The sequence below is a fragment of the Sparus aurata genome, chromosome 3 (genome assembly GCF_900880675.1).
Source record: "Sparus aurata chromosome 3, fSpaAur1.1, whole genome shotgun sequence".
In the NCBI taxonomy this organism is placed as follows: Eukaryota; Metazoa; Chordata; class Actinopteri; order Spariformes; family Sparidae; genus Sparus; species Sparus aurata.
The window spans coordinates 2,883,440-2,902,512 of NC_044189.1; the positions used below are offsets into that span (position 1 = coordinate 2,883,440).

At 41.9% G+C, this 19,073-nt stretch overlaps 3 gene segments (V, D, J or C); 1 reads left to right on the plus strand and 2 right to left on the minus strand.

Annotated features, from left to right (window-relative positions):
- Nucleotides 1-5,292: 5,292 nt before the first annotated feature.
- LOC115579526 (Ig kappa chain V region 3381-like) lies at nt 5,293-5,762 on the minus strand (the record flags this gene model as incomplete). The annotated part of the segment is given in 2 exon segments: nt 5,293-5,603; nt 5,711-5,762. Coding segments are annotated over 2 exon segments (363 nt in total), but the record flags the coding sequence as incomplete, so codon positions are not given.
- A 7,834-nt stretch (nt 5,763-13,596) lies between these two features.
- LOC115579242 (Ig kappa-b4 chain C region-like) lies at nt 13,597-14,840 on the plus strand (the record flags this gene model as incomplete). The annotated part of the segment is given in 2 exon segments: nt 13,597-13,630; nt 14,503-14,840. Coding segments are annotated over 2 exon segments (372 nt in total), but the record flags the coding sequence as incomplete, so codon positions are not given.
- Nucleotides 14,841-16,003: 1,163 nt separating this feature from the next.
- LOC115579243 (Ig kappa chain V region 3381-like) lies at nt 16,004-16,494 on the minus strand. The segment is given in 2 exon segments: nt 16,004-16,335; nt 16,443-16,494. Coding segments are annotated over 2 exon segments (384 nt in total).
- Nucleotides 16,495-19,073: the final 2,579 nt, after the last annotated feature.

Below are 19,073 nucleotides of genomic sequence, written 5' to 3' on the forward strand. Positions count from 1 at the left end.
GAAATGGTAGGTTGTTCAACTAACGCCCATTTCTCATTGTTCAGACTACTGACATTAACAAAACCTTCCAATACAACTTTCTGACCTGCTGGAATAATATCTGTCTCTGGGCCTCGCAGTTTGACAAAACCAAGTTGACCATCTGAGTTTTGTTTGTGCCTGAGCTGTAAGGTTCTTAGAACCTGTTGGTAGCCACAGTATGATTTAGCCTGTAGGGAACTGTCATCACAAAATTGCTCATAGAGCGGATCAAGAGCGTTAGTTCCAATCAGTACAGGTATGTCACTGTTGGAACGGACATCTGGCACTATCAAAGCTAGAGTTTCAACTTCCGGCTCAGAAGCAATAAATTCTCTTGGAAATTGCACACGTACCTGCACATAGCCTGCATATGGAACTGACTGACCATTTGCTCCTTCTATTTCTAGTATGTCGCTCACTGGATGGATAGTGTAGTCTGACAGGTGCGAATTGTAGAAGGACTGAGACACAGTTGTAACTTGGGATCCTGTGTCAAGCAATGAGCGGCAGTCAACTCCATTAACTTTAACGTTAGCGGTGCTTTTACTTCCTACAAGACCTTTAGGCAGTTTTCTGGTTTGTGCTGTTCTGTGTTCTTTTAGTGATGCTGTGAATCGTGTTTTATGCTCTGAGTTGGGACTTTTAACTTCACCTGTTCCCATTTGTCCCTCAATAGGAACGACTCCTAGTTTAAAGGGGGAGTGTCACTAGGAGTGTTTTTCTTGTCCCAAGCCTGTTGCCTTTCTTTCAGCTCTTTTCTCTTAGTGTCAACCAGCTGCGGATTTGGAGGATTGCTACAACTGGCAACGATATGACCATCCTCCCCACATTTAAAACAATACCATGGCCTGGGCCTCAATGACGGGGTCTGGCCTGGTGACTGCTTCTGAGGGATCTGAGGGATAGGTCGGTTCTCATTTGCCTTAGCTTTTTGAGTCTTAGCTGTTTTAGACCTAACAGCTTGTTCTCCTTTTGCAACTGAGAAAGCTGAAATCTGTGCTTGGAGATTGGCTATCTGTTTCTTAATCTGCTCCACAGCTGTTGACATACTGTTATCTTGGGTTTGCACATCATAATCATCTATGTCATTGATACATGCAGCTTGTGCGTTAGCCTGAACTTTTGGCTTGGTGATTCCTAAATGTTGCTTCATTCGGCTAGCCTTAGCTGCTTGCTTATCTTCTTCGGTACGTAACAACAGCAAAAGTTCTGAGAAACTGGGTGGATCATTCTGTTTTTGTTCCAGCTGGAGCGTTGCAATCAATGAGTTGTTCCAGCAACCCCTGCAGAACTGTTTGAGTAGCTGCTTGTCTGCATCTCTTGCACATACAGTTTTCTTCCTCACAGCTGCATTCAAGGATGACTGTAGCCTATGAAGATAGCCAGATGGCTTCTCTCCTGCATTCTGGTGAGTATTAAGAAATTTAGCGAACAACTCATCTCCATCTTCAATGGTTGCATACGCTGAGTCAAGCAAATCCAGGTAAGCGTGTGGAGGAGCTTGGGGACCTAAAGGCTTCACTACATTAGCCGCGGGAGGTAAGAGACTGTCGGCGATTCGTCTTACCAACTGTGACTGAGGAACAGTGGGATCAGTCAAGTAGAAATCGACACTGGTTCTCCAGGTGTCATAGTCAACTTCATAGTTGGGACAGGGGACTCTCCCTGAGAAAGACCTCAGTTTAGCAGGAGAGTGGAACTGGGATGCAATATCTGTGCTTTTCACAATATGTTCCACGACTACACGCTGTACATCTGGGGTACTGAGATGCTCAGGGGACAAGTTGAAGTTATGCATGGTCTCTCCTTGTACAGGTGAAAATAGCGGTGTAGCAGGTTCAGCCTGAAGTGGAGTTTCAACAGTGGTAAGTTTTGACTCTTTAGCTTGTGTGAGATTGGGTGGAGCTATGGCAGTTGTAGAAGGGGTCGTTAACTCCTCACTCACTGGTTGGTTAGGGTCATTAATGGTGTCTGTTATCCTAGTTAGCTCCTCTCGTAAAATGTCCTCAAAGGACTTTCCACTCAGTTTGGCTATGTCTTTAAGCTCAGATAGAAATGTATGAGTGACCTTAGTGCCTGCATTACCGCTGTAGACACTAGACAGGGTTTGTACATGGTGAATGATCTTAGGGTCTGCAGAACTTGGCCTCTCTAATGGTAATATGGCTTCAATTGTCTGTACTGCTTCACCTGATTCAAACTCAACAATGGCCTGTTTGTGAAATTCAGACTCAGAGTTATCAATACGAACTATCCTTGCAATTAACCCATACTGCTTTAGGTAATCCGCAATCTCCTCATCTACAGAGGTGTGAGACAGCCCACTAATTATGAGCGAGTTTGGTACTTTGATATTCTCTTTCTCAACAATCTCCATTTTTGAAGCGTATCACTCAAAAAAGTTTTATATCTTTGACCAGAAAAATAAACACCATATGCAACAAAATACTGCTATTCAAATCAAAATGTTGCTAGTTACAGGTGACCTTCATGTATGATTGCAGTCTGTCCACAAAGCTCCTGGCTAGCTCTCGCCAAGTTTTTTCCATGTAACCCACTCCTGGTTAATACACTAGTACTCTAGGTTCATAAGGAGCTAAGGGAAGAGACTACAATAACCATACAGGAAAGTACACAGACGACAAGGTAGGTTTCAACTGAATGTTTAGTGAAATGAACTTTCAGGTGATAATTCACACACCATGAATACCACATAAATGACAATGAAATAAAAATGGGCCCTTTAAAATAATAAATCTGGTCAGTCAAAAAGTCAGTAAAGTCTGTCTGTGCTGTGATTACTATCACAGTAAAGTGTCTTTCAAATCCACTGTCTGAAGATTCCTTATCATTCAAGTGTCCAGTGTTCTTATCAATGTTCCTGGGATATGAGCAAATGTAGGTGAATGTGTGACAGTCCTGCGGCTGGCACCACCCTACCACCAGATGGAGTATTCGATGAATCGGTTCAGAATCACGCTGGGAAGCTCGCCATCAATTGGAATGAATCTCCTGAAGAAGCTCTCACTCCATCCATAAGACCTGACCGAGATCGACTGAGGAAAAAACGGGACTTTCCCACTCCGGGCCGTCCCTGGATAGTCTCTTCTATGTTGAATCACTGGCGTGCATAAACTATACGTTTTAGCAACTACGAACTTAACTTGCTAATTCACTTCTCTTCTCTTGATAGTGCTCCGTTCGCTATGAGTACGTCTCCTCTCTTCCGCACACATCCGCTCATGCTGGTAGGTCATGATCTGTCAATCACGCCCAGGCAGAGGCGGACTTGCTGAACTCTGTGTTCTGACTGGCCTGTCATCTCTCGCTTTCTCAGCATAGAAATAGTACATCTAGATCAACAATCATTACTTTTAACCTGTTTTCTTTCACTGGGTTACATATGCTTTGCACTGTGTTTGAAATCCTCCAACACACTTCTTGCAAAACGCTACACAGTTTTTTTTACATAAGACACATTGATCAAAAAGGAAATCTCATGCCATCATTGGGAAAGCACATCTATTTAAAATACAAAACACAACTAAATTTGGAAAAGCACACAGACTCACACACATGAAAACATTTAAAATCTAATTGTAGACCAATCAGTCTCAGCCATAGCACTACAAATACACCTGATGTGAGCTCAGCTTCTTTGTGCCAACTTTGGAAACATGGAGGCAGAATGAGGAAGAGGGAGAGTAAGAGCAGCAGCAGGATGAAGAAGAGGGAGAAGAAGAGGAGCAGGCAACAGTGACACTGCATCACCACTCCATTCTCGGTCCCTACAACACAGCCCTCATTATTCGCTTTCTGGACACACTTTATGACACAGAAGTCCGGGACGGGCCAGAGCAGCCCCAGTTTGTTGTCTTCTGGGATAATGTCAGTTCCCATCGGGCTGCTCTGGTTCGAGACTGGTTCACCAACTATAATAGATTTATTGCACTCAACTTGCCACAATACACCCCATTTTTGAATCCAATTGAGGAGTTCTTTTCAGCATGGTGCTGGAAAGTTTATGACCGTCAGCCACATGCCTGCTAGCCTCTTCAGGTGAGGTCCATACGAGGTTGAATACGGCATGCAAGGGAGGCAAGGGAGGACATTGCATGTGATGTGGATGAGGTGATGTGGCCAAATGCCAACAGGAGACAGGATCCATAGCCTAAATGTCTTCCAATCATTCCCTTACAACACTATGTTTTGTAGAAAATTGTAGTTGTACCATGTCTTTGTGTCTTGTTTTTTTTTTACTTTTGCAAAAACCTAAAAAAATTCAAATAAAATCTGAAGCGTTTCCATTTTGTTTTTATCTGTATAGATCAACTGTAGTGGATCAATCTTTCACAAAAACAAAACAAATCTTTATGGTCAAAAACCATCCAAAGTACTGAATCCAGCTGTGTTTTGCATAAAGCACATGTGTGTGTTGTTGCTGCTAGGAAGGAGTCATTCAAAGGTGCATGTGTTTAATGTTTTGATGCTGAAAACAGTTTTGAAATGGAATTGTTAGGTTTTGTTTCAAGAGTTTCATTTTGCCGTATAAGTTAGGAGTTTATCTCCTTGTGCTGTGTCTTACTCGACCTGTGTGTTAAGTTATGACACAGTGAGCCAAAGTCTGCAACATGTGTGTAAGCATTCGGCAAAAACTGTAATATAAAATACAGTAGCATACTGTTGTAAATCCACTGTAAATATACAGCAATGCGTTACAGTGTAGTTGAATTTATTGCTCTTCAGGTCAAAGCTGAACATGAGCTGCTGCTGGCTAAACTGATATATCACGAGGAGGACACTGCTGTCCAAAGTTTATTCAGGATGCTGCTGACCATTAGCCATGTGTGGAAAAGGCCTTCACATCAGAAGCAGGGCAAACAATCATTGATGGTAAACTGTTGGTTTCCTTTGTGTGCCATGCTTCCTGATAAATTCTGTCCTTAAGTTTATGGTTCTATCTTTGTTTGTTTAACCGGGTACTGTTTCATTTGTTTCATGGTGAGAAGCTGTGATGGAGGAATTAACTGGTTTTCTACCAAAACAAGTTTGTCATTGAACTTGATCTGATACAAATTTATTGGTGGTTGAAGCATCAATGGATGAAATGATGAATCTAGTTGATAAAACTATGTGTGTGTGTGTGTGTGTGTGTGTGTCCTCAGTGAAGTGTATCAGTCTCTGCAGTAGCTTCCAGCTGCAGCAGTCACTTCAGTTTCTGTTCAGTCTGACTGAGGGAGGTTTTTGTACGACGGTTTTTCACTGTGTGAACACATACTGACTGTTGATGCTGTGAAAACTCTGACAGTAGTAAACTGCTGCATCTTCAGCCTGAACTCCACTGATGGTCAGAGTGAAGGCAGAGTTTGATCCACTGCCTGTAAAACGACCTGGAATCCCTGATGCTCGACTGCTAGCAGTGTAAATGAGAAGTTTAGGAGTTTCTCCATCTCTCTGTTGGTACCAGTGTAACCAGTTCCCACCATAAACATCCTGACTGGTCCTACAGTTGATGGTGACGGAGCCTCCCAGAGCAGAGCTCACTGCTCCAGGCTGAGTCACTGTGATCTGTCCTCTGGACTCTGAGGACACAGAGACAAAAACATAAAGCAGCGTCATGGTTTTGTGGGCTTCATTTCAGAGGGACAGATGTTGATAGAGGAGAGGAGTTTGATTCTCTGGACTTTACCTGTGAAGCAGCAGCAGAGGAGAGTCCAGATGAGGACGCAGATCAAAGTCATGTTTTTGATGAGGAGGATTTCTGTGTCTTCTGTTGTCATGAAGGACAGCTGTCAGTCATCCAGTGTTCAACTCTCAGGACTATAAACTCTCCCAGAGCAGTGGAGCATGGTGCTGCTGATGCAAAGTGGCTCTCTATGGAAATGCTTCAGTTATGTCAACCTGGACCCTCCCCACGAGTTTCGTTTGATACATCCAAGAATAAACACACAGGTGGGTGGAATTTAGTAAAAGAAATTCAAATCTAAGAGGTCAGGAACATCTAAATTACTAACTCCTCATTTCTCCGGGGAAACTCTTGGCTGATTCTTCCCTGCACTTGGAGTTGCAGACTTCCACCGAAATGGAAATGACGGATCTGATGGAGGGACAGGTTGTAGGTGTGCATTGCCTGGGACAGTGGTTGTCTCAGCAGTGCATTCAGAGTGACAGAGCCTTATACACTCTCCTGCAAAAGAGGATGGAAAAGTTGTTGAGGATCTCAGATGTTTTGCTCATGAATCTCCTATCAGAACTTTTGGACATGTGGGCTTATCCAGAACACATAGAGCTCTTTATCAGTTACAGCTGGACAGATGTCTTTGTCTGAAGTCCATGTAGTAACATTTTAGTGACAACTGGGTAAATCCCTCTGGAGAAGAGGATCATGTGATAGGATTGAAAGCGTTGCAACTGTTTATCTCCTGACCACTAAGTGTTCACATCAGTCTTCTCTTCTGGGTTCAGTGTTTATGGACACATTTTCTTGCATATCTCAATAAGATGCACATTTATCCGTTTCCAAAGTGCTTTTTCAAACTGAAACAAAGTTTTCGTTCCCAGTGTCTACCTGTGCTAGGAGGAAAGAACTCCTGAGAATTCTAGACTAGCATCCGGCCTTGATTTTCCTCATCTAGCATACTTCGGACAGGCAAATATTTGAAAACATTCTGTTATAGTGTCCCATTTAGCTTGTATCTAGCATGAATCCTCCTATTTTCAAACTACTCCTCCTTGCTAGGTAAGTTCTTTCAAATCATGATACGTGTAGAAGAATCTGCACTTCTGTATCAGTTATCCAATATGAAACAGGCCTATGAAATTGAAATGAGTAATCCAAACCTACAAAGTGTAGATCAGCATTCATCATATCGTTCCATTTATTGCTCTTCAGGTCATAGCTGAACAATAGCTGCTGCTGGCTAAACCAATATATCACGAGCAGGACACTGCTGTCCAAACTTTATTCAGGATACTGCTGACAATTAGCCATGTGTGGAAAAAGCCTTCAGAAGCAGGGCAAAGAATCGTTAATGGCAGACTGTTGGTTTTCTTTGTGTGCCATGCTTCCTAATAAATTCTGTCTCTACATTTATGGTTATATTTTAGTGTCTGTGTTTCCTACAGATTCTGAGCTGTGATTTAATGGTGACACGTTGTTATCCTGATGGTGAGTTAAGAAATGTGGCCAGAGTGGGGTTTACATGTCCAGGGCCCCCAGAGCCATTAATCAGTTCTGTTTGTGTGTGTGTGTGTGTGTGTGTGTGTTAAAGGTTAGCTAAAGGAAGTGGTCTCTACAGAGTACTAAAACTGAGCTTGCCTCTCATGCCAGATGTTAAGAGATGTTCAAGAATACATTCCCCCAGATGGACAGAGAGACTTTCTCAGGGTGTTAGGAGTGACAGCAACAGATTTAGCCCTCTGAGGTTGATGACGCGCCGGCGCATCAAAATCATGTGACCAATTTAAGATGGCGTAGCAGCGAGACGGAGCCTTTGTGAGTCTGGGTTCCGACTTTATGTGTTGGAGTTTCAAACTATATACCAGTTTTTAAATCGTGTTGATAGGCCAAGTAAAACCAGATTTACGATATATTATGTAGGGCACACTTTTTCGCTAACGTTGCTGTCACGTTTGCTGCACATTTGGTCCAGGAAGTGACAGTAAAAACGGGCTTTTCTCACAAAAGTGTCCGCAAGCAGGAAGTGTTTGCAAGCAAAAAAAGACATTGCTATTGGTGGAAAAAGGCAACACACCAGCCAATCACAAAATTATACTGCAAACCACGTGGTTTGGTTGCTGAGGAACAGGGGAGGTTGTGGGAGGGACGGCGGAAGAGTTACAGCGACAGTGATAGTGAGTCTTGAGAGTTGAGAGATTTGTGACATTTAGTGTGTTTGGAGTGTATAGTTAGTGTGTTATCTAGTGTTTGGTGTAGTGTGTTGTGTAGTCGTTTTTTTTGTTTAATGAGTCAAAACAATGAGGAGACTGCTGAATGTGGAGAAGGCAGTGCAACAGGAAGGAGCTGAGGATCCCTGAGCCTGAGGCATTGCCTGCATTTAAATGTAAATAGTTACATATAACTTTGTACATTTAAAAAGAACTTCTGCAGAAATTTAACAAAACACAATTTATATTTGCATTATAAGTAATACAGTTGGTTTGTTAAACATATTTGTGTTTTCACAGTAAAAAAAACAAAACAACTTTTTCCTACTCGGATTTTATGTTTTTTTGTTATTTTAGGTCCATTGTGTTAATACAGTGTGTCAAAATGAAAGAATAACTGTACAGTTACACATATGAAGTTGTACTGAAAAGAATGACACCAAACAAGGCAAGAAAAATAGTTTTGAAGGTGAAATATAATGGCAAAATAAAAGTAGTCAAAAACAGGAGATGAGCAGGGAGGCAAACCAGGTCCTCTGTCGCCTATTGGAGAGATGGACGCTCACTCCATCAAAGTGACCAATTAGAAGAAGTAGGTAGGTGAAGGTGAAGGGACTTTAAAAAGGCCCGCACAGGCAGAGAAAGGGGGGTGGTAACTTGTAGATTTCCAAAGATAAAAGGTTCGAGAGGATTTTTGGTAGAGCAGAGGGCAAAGCATTGGGCATAACTTTGCCATAGATTTGTGAATACCAGGGTGTGGACACACTGGTTCGGATGCAGGCTTGAGATCTATTTCAATAAAGATTGCTCGATCATTCCACCCAGCCTTGCCTCCACAGATTCTTTTATTAACAAACTACACGCCGACACCTTTGATGAAGCAGCCCAAAAATAACAATATCTTGGTTTAACCAGGTCCAGTTTCATTTGTTTCATGGTGAGAAGCTGATGGAGGAATAAACTTGTTTTCTACCAAAACAAGTTTGTCATTGAATTTGTTCTAATACAACTTAATTAGTGGTGTAAGCATCAATGTATGACATTATTAATCTGCTTGAAAAAACTGTGTATGTGTGTGTGTGTGTGTGTGTGTGTGTGTGTGTGTGTGTGTCCTCAGTGATGTGTATGAGTCTCTGCAGTAGCTTCCAGCTGCGGCAGTCAGTTCAGTTTCTGTTCAGTCTGACTGAGGGAGGTTTTTGTACGACGGTTTTTCACTGTGTGAAAACACGCTGACTGTTAATGATATGGAAACTCTGACAGTAGTAAACTGCTGCATCTTCAGCCTGAACTCCACTGATGGTCAGAGTGAAGGCAGAGTTTGATCCACTGCCTGTAAAACGACCTGGAATCCCTGATGCTCGAGTGCTAGCAGCAGAAATTAGAAGTTCAGGAGATTCTCCATCTCTCTGTTGGGACCAGGCTAAACACGGTGAGCCCCAAACAAAAACATTCCGACTGATCTTACAGCTGATAGTGACGGAGCCTCCCAGAGCAGAGCTCACTGCTCCAGGCTGAGTCACTGTGATCTGACCTCTGGACTCTGAGGACACAGAGACAAAAACATAAAGCAGCGTCATGGTTTTGTGGGCTTAATTTCAGAGGGACGGATGTTGATAGAGGAGAGGAGTTTGATTCTCTGGACTTTACCTGTGAAGCAGCAGCAGCAGAGGAGAGTCCAGATGAGGACGCAGATCAAAGTCATGTTTTTGATGAGGAGGATTTCTGTGTCTTCTGTTGTCATGAAGGACAGCTGTCAGTCATCCAGTGTTCAACTCTCAGGACTATAAACTCTCCCAGAGCACTGGAGCATGGTGCTGCTGATGCAAAGTGGCTCTCTATGGAAATGCTTCAGTTATGTCAACCTGGACCCTCCCAATGAGTTTTGTCTGATACATCCAAGAATAAAATTACAGGTGGGTGGTAGTCAGAGAAACAAATTTAATTCACAGAGGTCAGGAATATCTAATTACTAACTCCTCATCTCTCCGGGGAAACTCTCGGCTGACTCTTCCTTCAGGTGTTGGAGGTGTAGACTTTGACCACCGCCACTCCTGCCAGACAGGCTTCCCCCAGCGGAATTCTCCATGGAGTAGGAATGCTTGTCCTGAGGAGAGGAGGAGGAAGATGCGAGAGAGGGAATGCAGGGGCTCAGGGTCTAACGGAGGGAGAGGTTGGAATTGGGCATCACCCAGGACAATGGGTGCCTCAGCCATGAAGTCAGAGCGACAGAGCTTTATACACTCCTGCAGGAGAGGATGGAAAAGTTGTTGAGGATCTCAAATCTCTTGCTCATGAAATCTACCAGAAGTTTTGGGCAGATCCAGAAAACATAGAAGTCTATATCAGTTACAGTTGGACAGATGTCTTTGTCTCAAGTCCATGTAGTAACATTTCAAAGACTGAGTAAAAAAAAAAAAACTGGGTAACTCCATCTACAGAAGAGGATCATGTCATATGATTGAAAGCGTTGCAACAGTTTATCTCCTGACCACTAAGTGTTCACATCAAGTCTTCTCTTCTGGGTTCAGTGTTGGTGGACAAATTTTCTTGCATATCTTAATAAGCTGTATATTTATCAGTTTCCAAGGAGCTTTTTCCAAACTAAAACAAACGATTAAGAACATCACTGTAATTCTATAACATTAGCTGGGTCTTGATTTACCCCAACTACACAGGTAACAGCAGTTGGTGATTTGTTATTTTTTAACAGGGGGGATGGTCCAATGGAGCACCACCCTGCCGCGACACACCTATGTGTACACCTCCCAAAGGACATTGCAGGACGCCTTAACCATAACCGTGACATTTCTAATTCTACAATTCTATTTTATCCAGTTATCTTCCTTATCTCCCCACTACAATTGTCTTGTTATAACTGTATGAAAGTAATGAGTAAATACACCTTTAAATTGTATGCAGTGGACTGAGTTTATTCAGCCAGGGTTTTCTCATGTTTCTCACAGTACACTACAAGCAGGGTTCTTTTAAGTTACATGACCCACATGACCCCTTGGAATATTTTACTGTCTAAATTACTTGAAGGACACACATTGAACATTGTGCAAAATAGCAGAGCCCGACCGACTTATCGGTATTTGCCTTTATTGATTCATCGGCTGATTTATAAGATTTTAAAACCTTGTATTTAAAAAGTGTAATGCAGAAAAATATGCTTGGGGTAATTAAAAATTGGTGTAATGACATAGTTTGTCCAGCAGAGTGCGTTTCAATTGGGGATAAAATAGCTGGTGTCAGGAAATGTGACAGCTACCTCATTAATGGTTGAACCATAAACCAGCACAAAAATTGGCAACATAACATAAGCCACCATGTTCTGAACATATTTAGAAATGCTAACAAAAAGTTATGTGTTTAGAATATAAATAGCATACTTTTGTTGATCTGGTCATTTTTTTTGTTTTTACACAATTGGGAGTCTATACAGGGCGTTTTATTTTGACAATTGACCCGATGCTCTATGCCTTTCCTGTGTCACTGACTTCCTGCTGGTGCGATCTGCTCCGTGCAGCTTGCTGCGGCTTTCGTAAAAAATAAACCGGGCAGCTGGATCGCAAAGCCGCCGTGCCCGTCTTTACTTCACTGTGCGCTGGAGCTGATCGCGACCGCTTGTGATTTGTCACACACTATCTGCTGCTAGCGGATGGAGAGTGATGGCAGGTTAACAAGGGGGATGCTTTTTGGTAATTTTGCTAACAAGAGGGACGGTAACAGGCTTTTAGAGATGGGCTGGTATTTCTACATTCTTCTGTCCAATGAGGGTATTTGCTTGCATCTAGCTTGAATCCTCTTGTTTTCGAACTACTCATCTTTGCTTCGTAAGTTCTTTTACATCATAAGTGTAGAAGAATCTGCACTTCTGTATAAGTTATACTAAATGATACATCTATGAAATTGAGATGAGTAATCCAAATCTACAAAGTGTAGATCAGCATTCATCATATGGTTGAATTTACTGCTCTCCAGGTCAGAGCTGAAAATTAGTTGCTGCTGGCTAAACTGATATATCACGAGCAGGACACTGCTGTCCAAACTTTATTCAGGATGCTGCTGACCATTAGCCATGTGTGGAAAAAGCCTTCACATCAGGAGCAGGGAAGAAAATCATTAATGGTAGACTGTTAGTTGTTAGTTGTTAGTTAGTTGTGTGCCATGCTTCTTATTAAATTCTGTCTCTAAGTTTCTGGTTCAATCTTTGTTTGTTTGACCTGGTCCTGTTTCATTTGTTTCATGGTGAGAAGCTGTGATGGAGGAATTACCTGGTTTTCTGCCAAAAAGAAGTTTATCATTGAACTTCTACTGATACAGTTTTAATGATGGTTAAAGCATCAATGGAGGAAATTATTAATCTGCTTGATAAAACTGTGTGTGTGTGTGTGTGTGTGTGTGTGTGTGTGTCCTCAGTGAAGTGTATCAGTCTCTGCAGTAGCTTCCAGCTGCAGCAGTCATTTCAGTTTCTGTTCAGTCTGACTGAGGAAGGTTTTTGTACGACGGTTTTTCACTGTGTGAACACAAACTGACTGGTGACATGCCAACTCTGACAGTAGTAAACTGCTGCATCTTCAGCCTGAACTCCACTGATGGTCAGAGTGAAGGCAGAGTTTGATCCACTGCCTGTAAAATGACCTGGAATCCCTGATGCTCGAGTGCTAGCAGTGTAAATGAGAAGTTTAGGAGTTTCTCCATCTCTCTGTTGGTACCAGGCTAAATAGTGGTTACTGTTGTAAACATAAACATCCTGACTGGTCCTACAGTTGATGGTGACGGAGCCTCCCAGAGCAGAGCTCACTGCTCCAGGCTGAGTCACTGTGATCTGACCTCTGGACTCTGAGGACACAGAGACAAAAACATAAAGCAGCGTCATGGTTTTGTGGGCTTCATTTCAGAGGGATGGATGTTGATAGAGGAGAGGAGTTTGATTCTCTGGACTTTCCCTGTGAAGCAGCAGCAGAGGAGAGTCCAGATGAGGATGCAGATCAAAGTCATGTTTTTGATGAGGAGGATTTCTGTGTCTTCTGTTGTCATGAAGGACAGCTGTCAGTCATCCAGTGTTCAACTCTCAAGTCTATAAACTCTCCCAGAGCACTGGAGCATGGTGCTGCTGATGCAAAGTGGCTCTCTATGGAAATGCTCTGACTGACTCCAACAGGGACTTGGATTACTCTCATCATGCTGCTTATCAAAGGATCAATCACTGGATCAGATTATTGATTAGGAATGTGTCAGAGCTCATCTGTATGTGTCTTTGGTTTGAGGTTGATGGTCAGCTTTTCAGAGCATTTTGTGAAATCCACGTAGTTAACTGCCACACAACTCAACGTCATTGTTGACAGAATTATTGGAAATTGCTTGTGTATTTAAATCATAATCTACAATGAACACATGTTTCTAATAATTAGTTACAATTAGCAGGGGTTACTAAAAAGGTTTTATTTTGAAATGTTTTATTTCAATTCGCTTGACATTCCACAAGAAAAACATTAAATACATGTTCATACATTTAGAGTCTGTGTTTAACACTTAAACCATTATAATCAGCCACTATAACATAAACTGGGTAAACTGGGAACGTGTTTGTTGAGTGTGTTTGTGTCAAAGTCAGAGAGCCATGTCTCTCTACAGTCAGAGGTTTTTGTACGGCGGCTCAGTGAGTTTGTATCACTGTGGTACACGTTCGGTGGAGGAACCAGACTGAATGTTAACTGTAAGTACATTTGACTCCTTTAATAACACAAATGTTGTATATTTTCTATGTGAACTTCATGGCTGTAGACCCTATAGCAATACTTTACCTGATATTTGAAATGTGATATATTTAGGATAATTCTTGAAGGCTTCACAGTGTCATTAACTAGACTGAAATCCACTCCTCTCAAACTTTATCTTTAATTTTCAAGATTCTGATAAATTTTTAGTAGAAAACGACTCAACATTACTCTGTATGAAGAAAATATCTTTAAAAGGTTAAGTTTAAATCTTCTGACTCAATAATTCTGTCAATAACATTTGGTTCAGTGTTTAATGTGCATGTGTGTTACACCATATTTCACCCAGACAAACTATTTTAAAGTCAGTCCATAATTTTCTTTACGAGTTTTAAAAACTAGCTGAGTAGTTATCAGAATTATTCTGAATGTTTCTGTCATGAAGCCTGACTGTTCAGTGATGATTTCTGCTGACATGAAGAGAACAAACACATTTGATCATTTATGAGGTTTTGGCTCGAGACAAGAAATATTTAAGAGAGTTAAAACACTAAAAGTCTCACAATCTTCATCGTGTGTTTCACCATGAACCTCTGAATGTTAAGTTCATTAATTATAAAGTATGCAGTAGATTTACAGCGTGCCAGTTTGAACTTTTTATCTTTAGTACTGAAACCTGTCTGTCGTCATGGTTCAGCAGTGATGCCTGTCTGTTGCCATGGTTACTGAGCTCAGAGAGGGAAGTGAAACATTCAAGATCAGTTTCATCCAATCTGAGGAAGACCAACAGAACTAGAAGCTCCTCTGCTGCAGCCAACAGGATGGAGTTTAGTTGAGCTCATATAAACTTTATGAATCTCTCTCTCTGCAGTGGGTCGAGTCGTCCCCACCCTGACGGTGCTGCCCCCCTCCAATGAGGAGCTGCAGCAGGGGAAGGCCACGCTCATGTGTCTGGCCAACAAGGGCTTCCCCTCAGACTGGAGTCTGTCCTGGAAGGTGGACGGCAGCAGCAGCAGCAGCAGCAGCAGCTGGGAGCAGAGCAGGAGCCCCGGGGTGCTGGAGAAGGACGGCCGCTACAGCTGGAGCAGCACCCTGAGGCTCCCTGCAGACCAGTGGAGGAAGGTGGGCTCTGTGACCTGTGAGGCCACCCAGGGCTCCCAGACTCCAGTCTCAGAGACACTGAGGAGAGACCAGTGTTCCCAGTCCTGACCTGACTCACTGGGACTCTGCTGCTGGTTTTACTCTCATACTGCTCTCAGCTCTCTCTCTGTTCTCTCTTTCTCTCAACATGTTTCAACATTAATGTCTTCTTGCTTCTGTTTCAACATTTTACAACAATAAAGATTTCATTACATTTATTATAAATGTGACGTGTCTTTGACCTTCTTTTTCAACATATATGATATATGAGGAACATTTGTCAGATTAATGCACACAGTCACATCAGAACCAAATCCATTTAATCCTAGTCTTTCCATTCTTTTTGTGGTGAATCACAATGTATCCTGTTATGACTAACATCTTGCCTTCAAGAAGACTGATTTGTATCTCAAAATTATTCTTATTTCCTGATTTAAAAATTCTAAAAAAGAGAAATGATAATCCAGCGATAGAAATACAAATCAGAGTATCATCTGCATAAAGTGATAACTCCTTCTCTTTCTCCAGATTGATCCCAGTTTGACAGTGTAATGTATGTATCTTGCAGTAAAGCTGATATTCTCTGAATTTTAAAACAATAAAGACTAATTGATCAACTCAGTGTTGTTCATGCACATTATTACAAGAATAACGTCATGTGTTGATGTCTTCATTTAAAACAGAAGATCATTTATATCCTCACAGTTCTTCTGAGAGGCGTTTTGTTATGTTGGATAAGCAAGAGAAATCTGATAATTGTGTCAGTGCAGCCTGACAGTGTTTAGCTGTGGTATCCTGAAGCAGGCAGATAAATAAGAGAAGGTGTTGATAGATGAAACACTCTCTCATCTTCACTTTCTACTGATTTGTTTAACAAAGTAAATGTCAGAGAAAGTTATCACAGCTGATTTGTGTCTTTTTCATTTAACAGTAATCAGTAATAGACACTACTGTCATTCAACTGTTGTGCTGCAGAAATGTATTTCAAGCTTGATATGATCTGATGTTGTCAAAGTGTTACTTCAAATCAGGTTTATTAAGCTTTAAATGTTTAAAATATGCTTTAAGGTGTGTGTGTGTGTGTGTGTGTGTGTGTGTGTGTGTGTGTGTGTGTGTGTGTGTGTGTGTGTGTCCTCAGTGAAGTGTAACAGTCTCTGCAGTAGCTTCCAGCTGCAGAAGTCAGTTCAGTTTCTGTTCAGTCTGACTGAGGGAGGTTTTTGTACGACGGTTTTTCACTGTGTGAACACAGCTTGACTGTTGATTTCATGAAAACTCTGACAGTAGTAAACTGCTGCATCTTCAGTCTGAACTCCACTGATGGTCAGAGTGAAGGCAGAGTTTGATCCACTGCCTGTAAAACGACCTGGAATCCCTGATTCTCGAGTGCTGGCTTCATAAATGAGAAGTTTAGGAGCTTCTACATCTCTCTGTTGGTACCAGGCTAAATAATGGTCAGAGCCATCATAATAAACATCCCGACTGGTCCTACAGTTGATGGTGACGGAGCCTCCCAGAGCAGAGCTCACTGCTCCAGGCTGAGTCACTGTGATCTGACCTCTGGACTCTGAGGACACAGAGACAAAAACATAAAGCAGCGTCATGGTTTTGTGGGCTTCATTTCAGAGGGACGGATGTTGATAGAGGAGAGGAGTTTGATTCTCTGGACTTTACCTGTGAAGCAGCAGCAGAGGAGAGTCCAGATGAGGACGCAGATCAAAGTCATGTTTTTGATGAGGAGGATTTCTGTGTCTTCTGTTGTCATGAAGGACAGTTGTCAGTCATCCAGTGTTCAACTCTCAGGACTATAAACTCTCCCAGAGCACTGGAGCATGGTGCTGCTGATGCAAAGTGGCTCTCTATGGAAATGCTTCAGTTATGTCAACCTGGACCCTCCCCATGAGTTTTGTCTGATACATCCAAGAATAAACTTACAGGTGGGTGGTATACAGAGAAACAAATTGAAATTCAAAGAGGTCAGGAACATCTGAATTACTAACTCCTCATCTCATCTTGGAAACTCTTGGCTGACTCTTCCTCCACAGCATTGGAGGTGTAGACATCCACCCAGTGGAGCGCTTGGCCTGAGGAGAGGAGGAGGAAGATAGAAGTGACAAGGAATCCAGTGGCTCAGGGCCTGATGGAGGGAGAGGTGTGTAGGAACACAAGCCTTTGCCTCTGCATCTTAAAGTGGTCTCATTTCGGCCATGATTACCTTTAACCCAAAACGACTCCTCTCTCCAGCATATGGGACTGAAAGCCCCCCCTATCCTGGCCTGGCAAATCCTCTCCTCTCCACAAAGTGAGAGAATGTTGTTTATCTTGCTATAAACAGATCACCAGAGATCTACTTTAGTAATTTACAACGACTAAGCACATCTGGTCTGTTCCTCTTCCTTCAAAGAAGATGAACCCCTGTACCTCAGGTCAAACAAGGTCAAGCCCGATGGAGTTTTCTTTGGTCACACCAAAAGGAAGAAGGACTGGTTTCTAACATAGATGTGGTGATTTAAGATGTCTTGCTAATCTACGTGTCTCTTCCTCTGGAACATTCTCCAGTGGGGGAAGGCTTAATGGGAAACCTAATCTGTGTGTTCTTCTCCTCACATGTCCAACTGTTATTTACGACCGTTGTTGTTCCTGGGTCTGACATTCCAGTTCCTGTCTTCTATTCTCATCCAAATTCAAATACGTCCTTAAAGACTGATAAACTCCAATTCCAACTTCTTAATTTTAGCAGATTCCAAAAATAGTGTAAGAAGGTTATTCAACAGATCTTTCTTGTGTTCTTTTGAAGCCAAATGAAGTTTATTACTCAATAAGTTTGAGGTCAACAGAAACCCCCTCCCCTTTGTCGATGGAGGAGAGACTTGAAGATCATCATTCCTTGTGTAATACTTGTATTATTTACCAGTTAAATGTCTGATATGTTTTGTTAAAGATAGAACTACAAGGAATATGTATAAGTCCTTGGTTCTACTGTGTATTGTATACTTTATTGTCATATGTTGTATACTGTGGTGCTCCATGTCTTAATCAGGTTATAATTCTTTTGAATGACAAATGATCATTATCATGTTGCATCTTTTCACGAAGGCAAAAATTCGACTTTTAAGATGGTGAAGTTTTGGGAAGGTTAACACATGATTTCAAAACATTAAATACAATAGTATAGGTAGATTAACTTTTTGAGAGCCTCAACTCAGATCCCAGGAGGTGTGACACTGTCAGCCGGCCCCTGCTGCAGGTCATAAACAGACCCCTCTGCTCTGCTCTCCCTCTTCTTGCTCTCTCTTCTTCTCTGGACACGCTTCTCTCCCTGTCCTCTTCTCCCCCTGCTTCTTCTCCTTCTCTTCTCTTCTCTTCTTTGTTTTTCATTTTTATTTTTATTTTTATTTTTAAAAGTAATCTTTACTTTATTTTTTCAACAAGCTCTAAGACAAGCAAATTGAATCCCTACTTTAAGTATTTTACTTTTATTCAAGTTTTTTATAGAACAAATTCTCTTCTTTTTTGATTTTATACTGTTAAAGTATCACCGCCTGATTCAGAAGAAGTTGAATTAGTTTCAGAATCAGAACTTGAGTACCACTATTTGAAACCACCAACAAAAGTCTTTTTCAAGACTGTGATCATCTGATGAAGAACGTTGCAAGCCTTGCAAAGAGTCCAACGAAAGAAACTTTGTGTGCTCCCAGCCGAGACCGACTCTGCCCCCAGCGCTCCCAAGGCGGAAACCCCCGCTGGGCCTTCGGACAAGAGTTCCTCAACAGAGTACCGGCCTTCCCTCTGGCTACTGGACCGACGCGCCGTGCCGTAGTCCAACCCAGAACTCTCAAGAACACCAAACTTCAGTGCCTCCTGACTCCCAGACAAAACCGGCTTAACGTCTTCATGCAGCTGGATCCACACACGTGAGAATGAGTGGTATCTAAAGCTCTGACTTCTGTCTAAGTTCTAACTTCTATCTTACGAACTTAAGAGAATTGAGATTAGGGTCTCGTAGTATTAAAAATGTACTCCCATAATATTAAATATATATAACCCGACCCTTTAACTTTACCATCTACCGACGGACACACGACTTTAATACTTTCCTAATTACAGTCTTTACATTTTCTGTTATCTGTTGTTCGTCTAAAATTTACCCAAATGATTTAGTCAATAAACATATAATCGTTTGTCTTTGTCTGGAACTTAATTTTAATATGGAGAACCGATGGATACGTGCAAAGAATTCACTACTTCAGAATATTGAGACTGAATAAATTGATTTTGAATGGACTCTAACTGTCCAAGCCAACT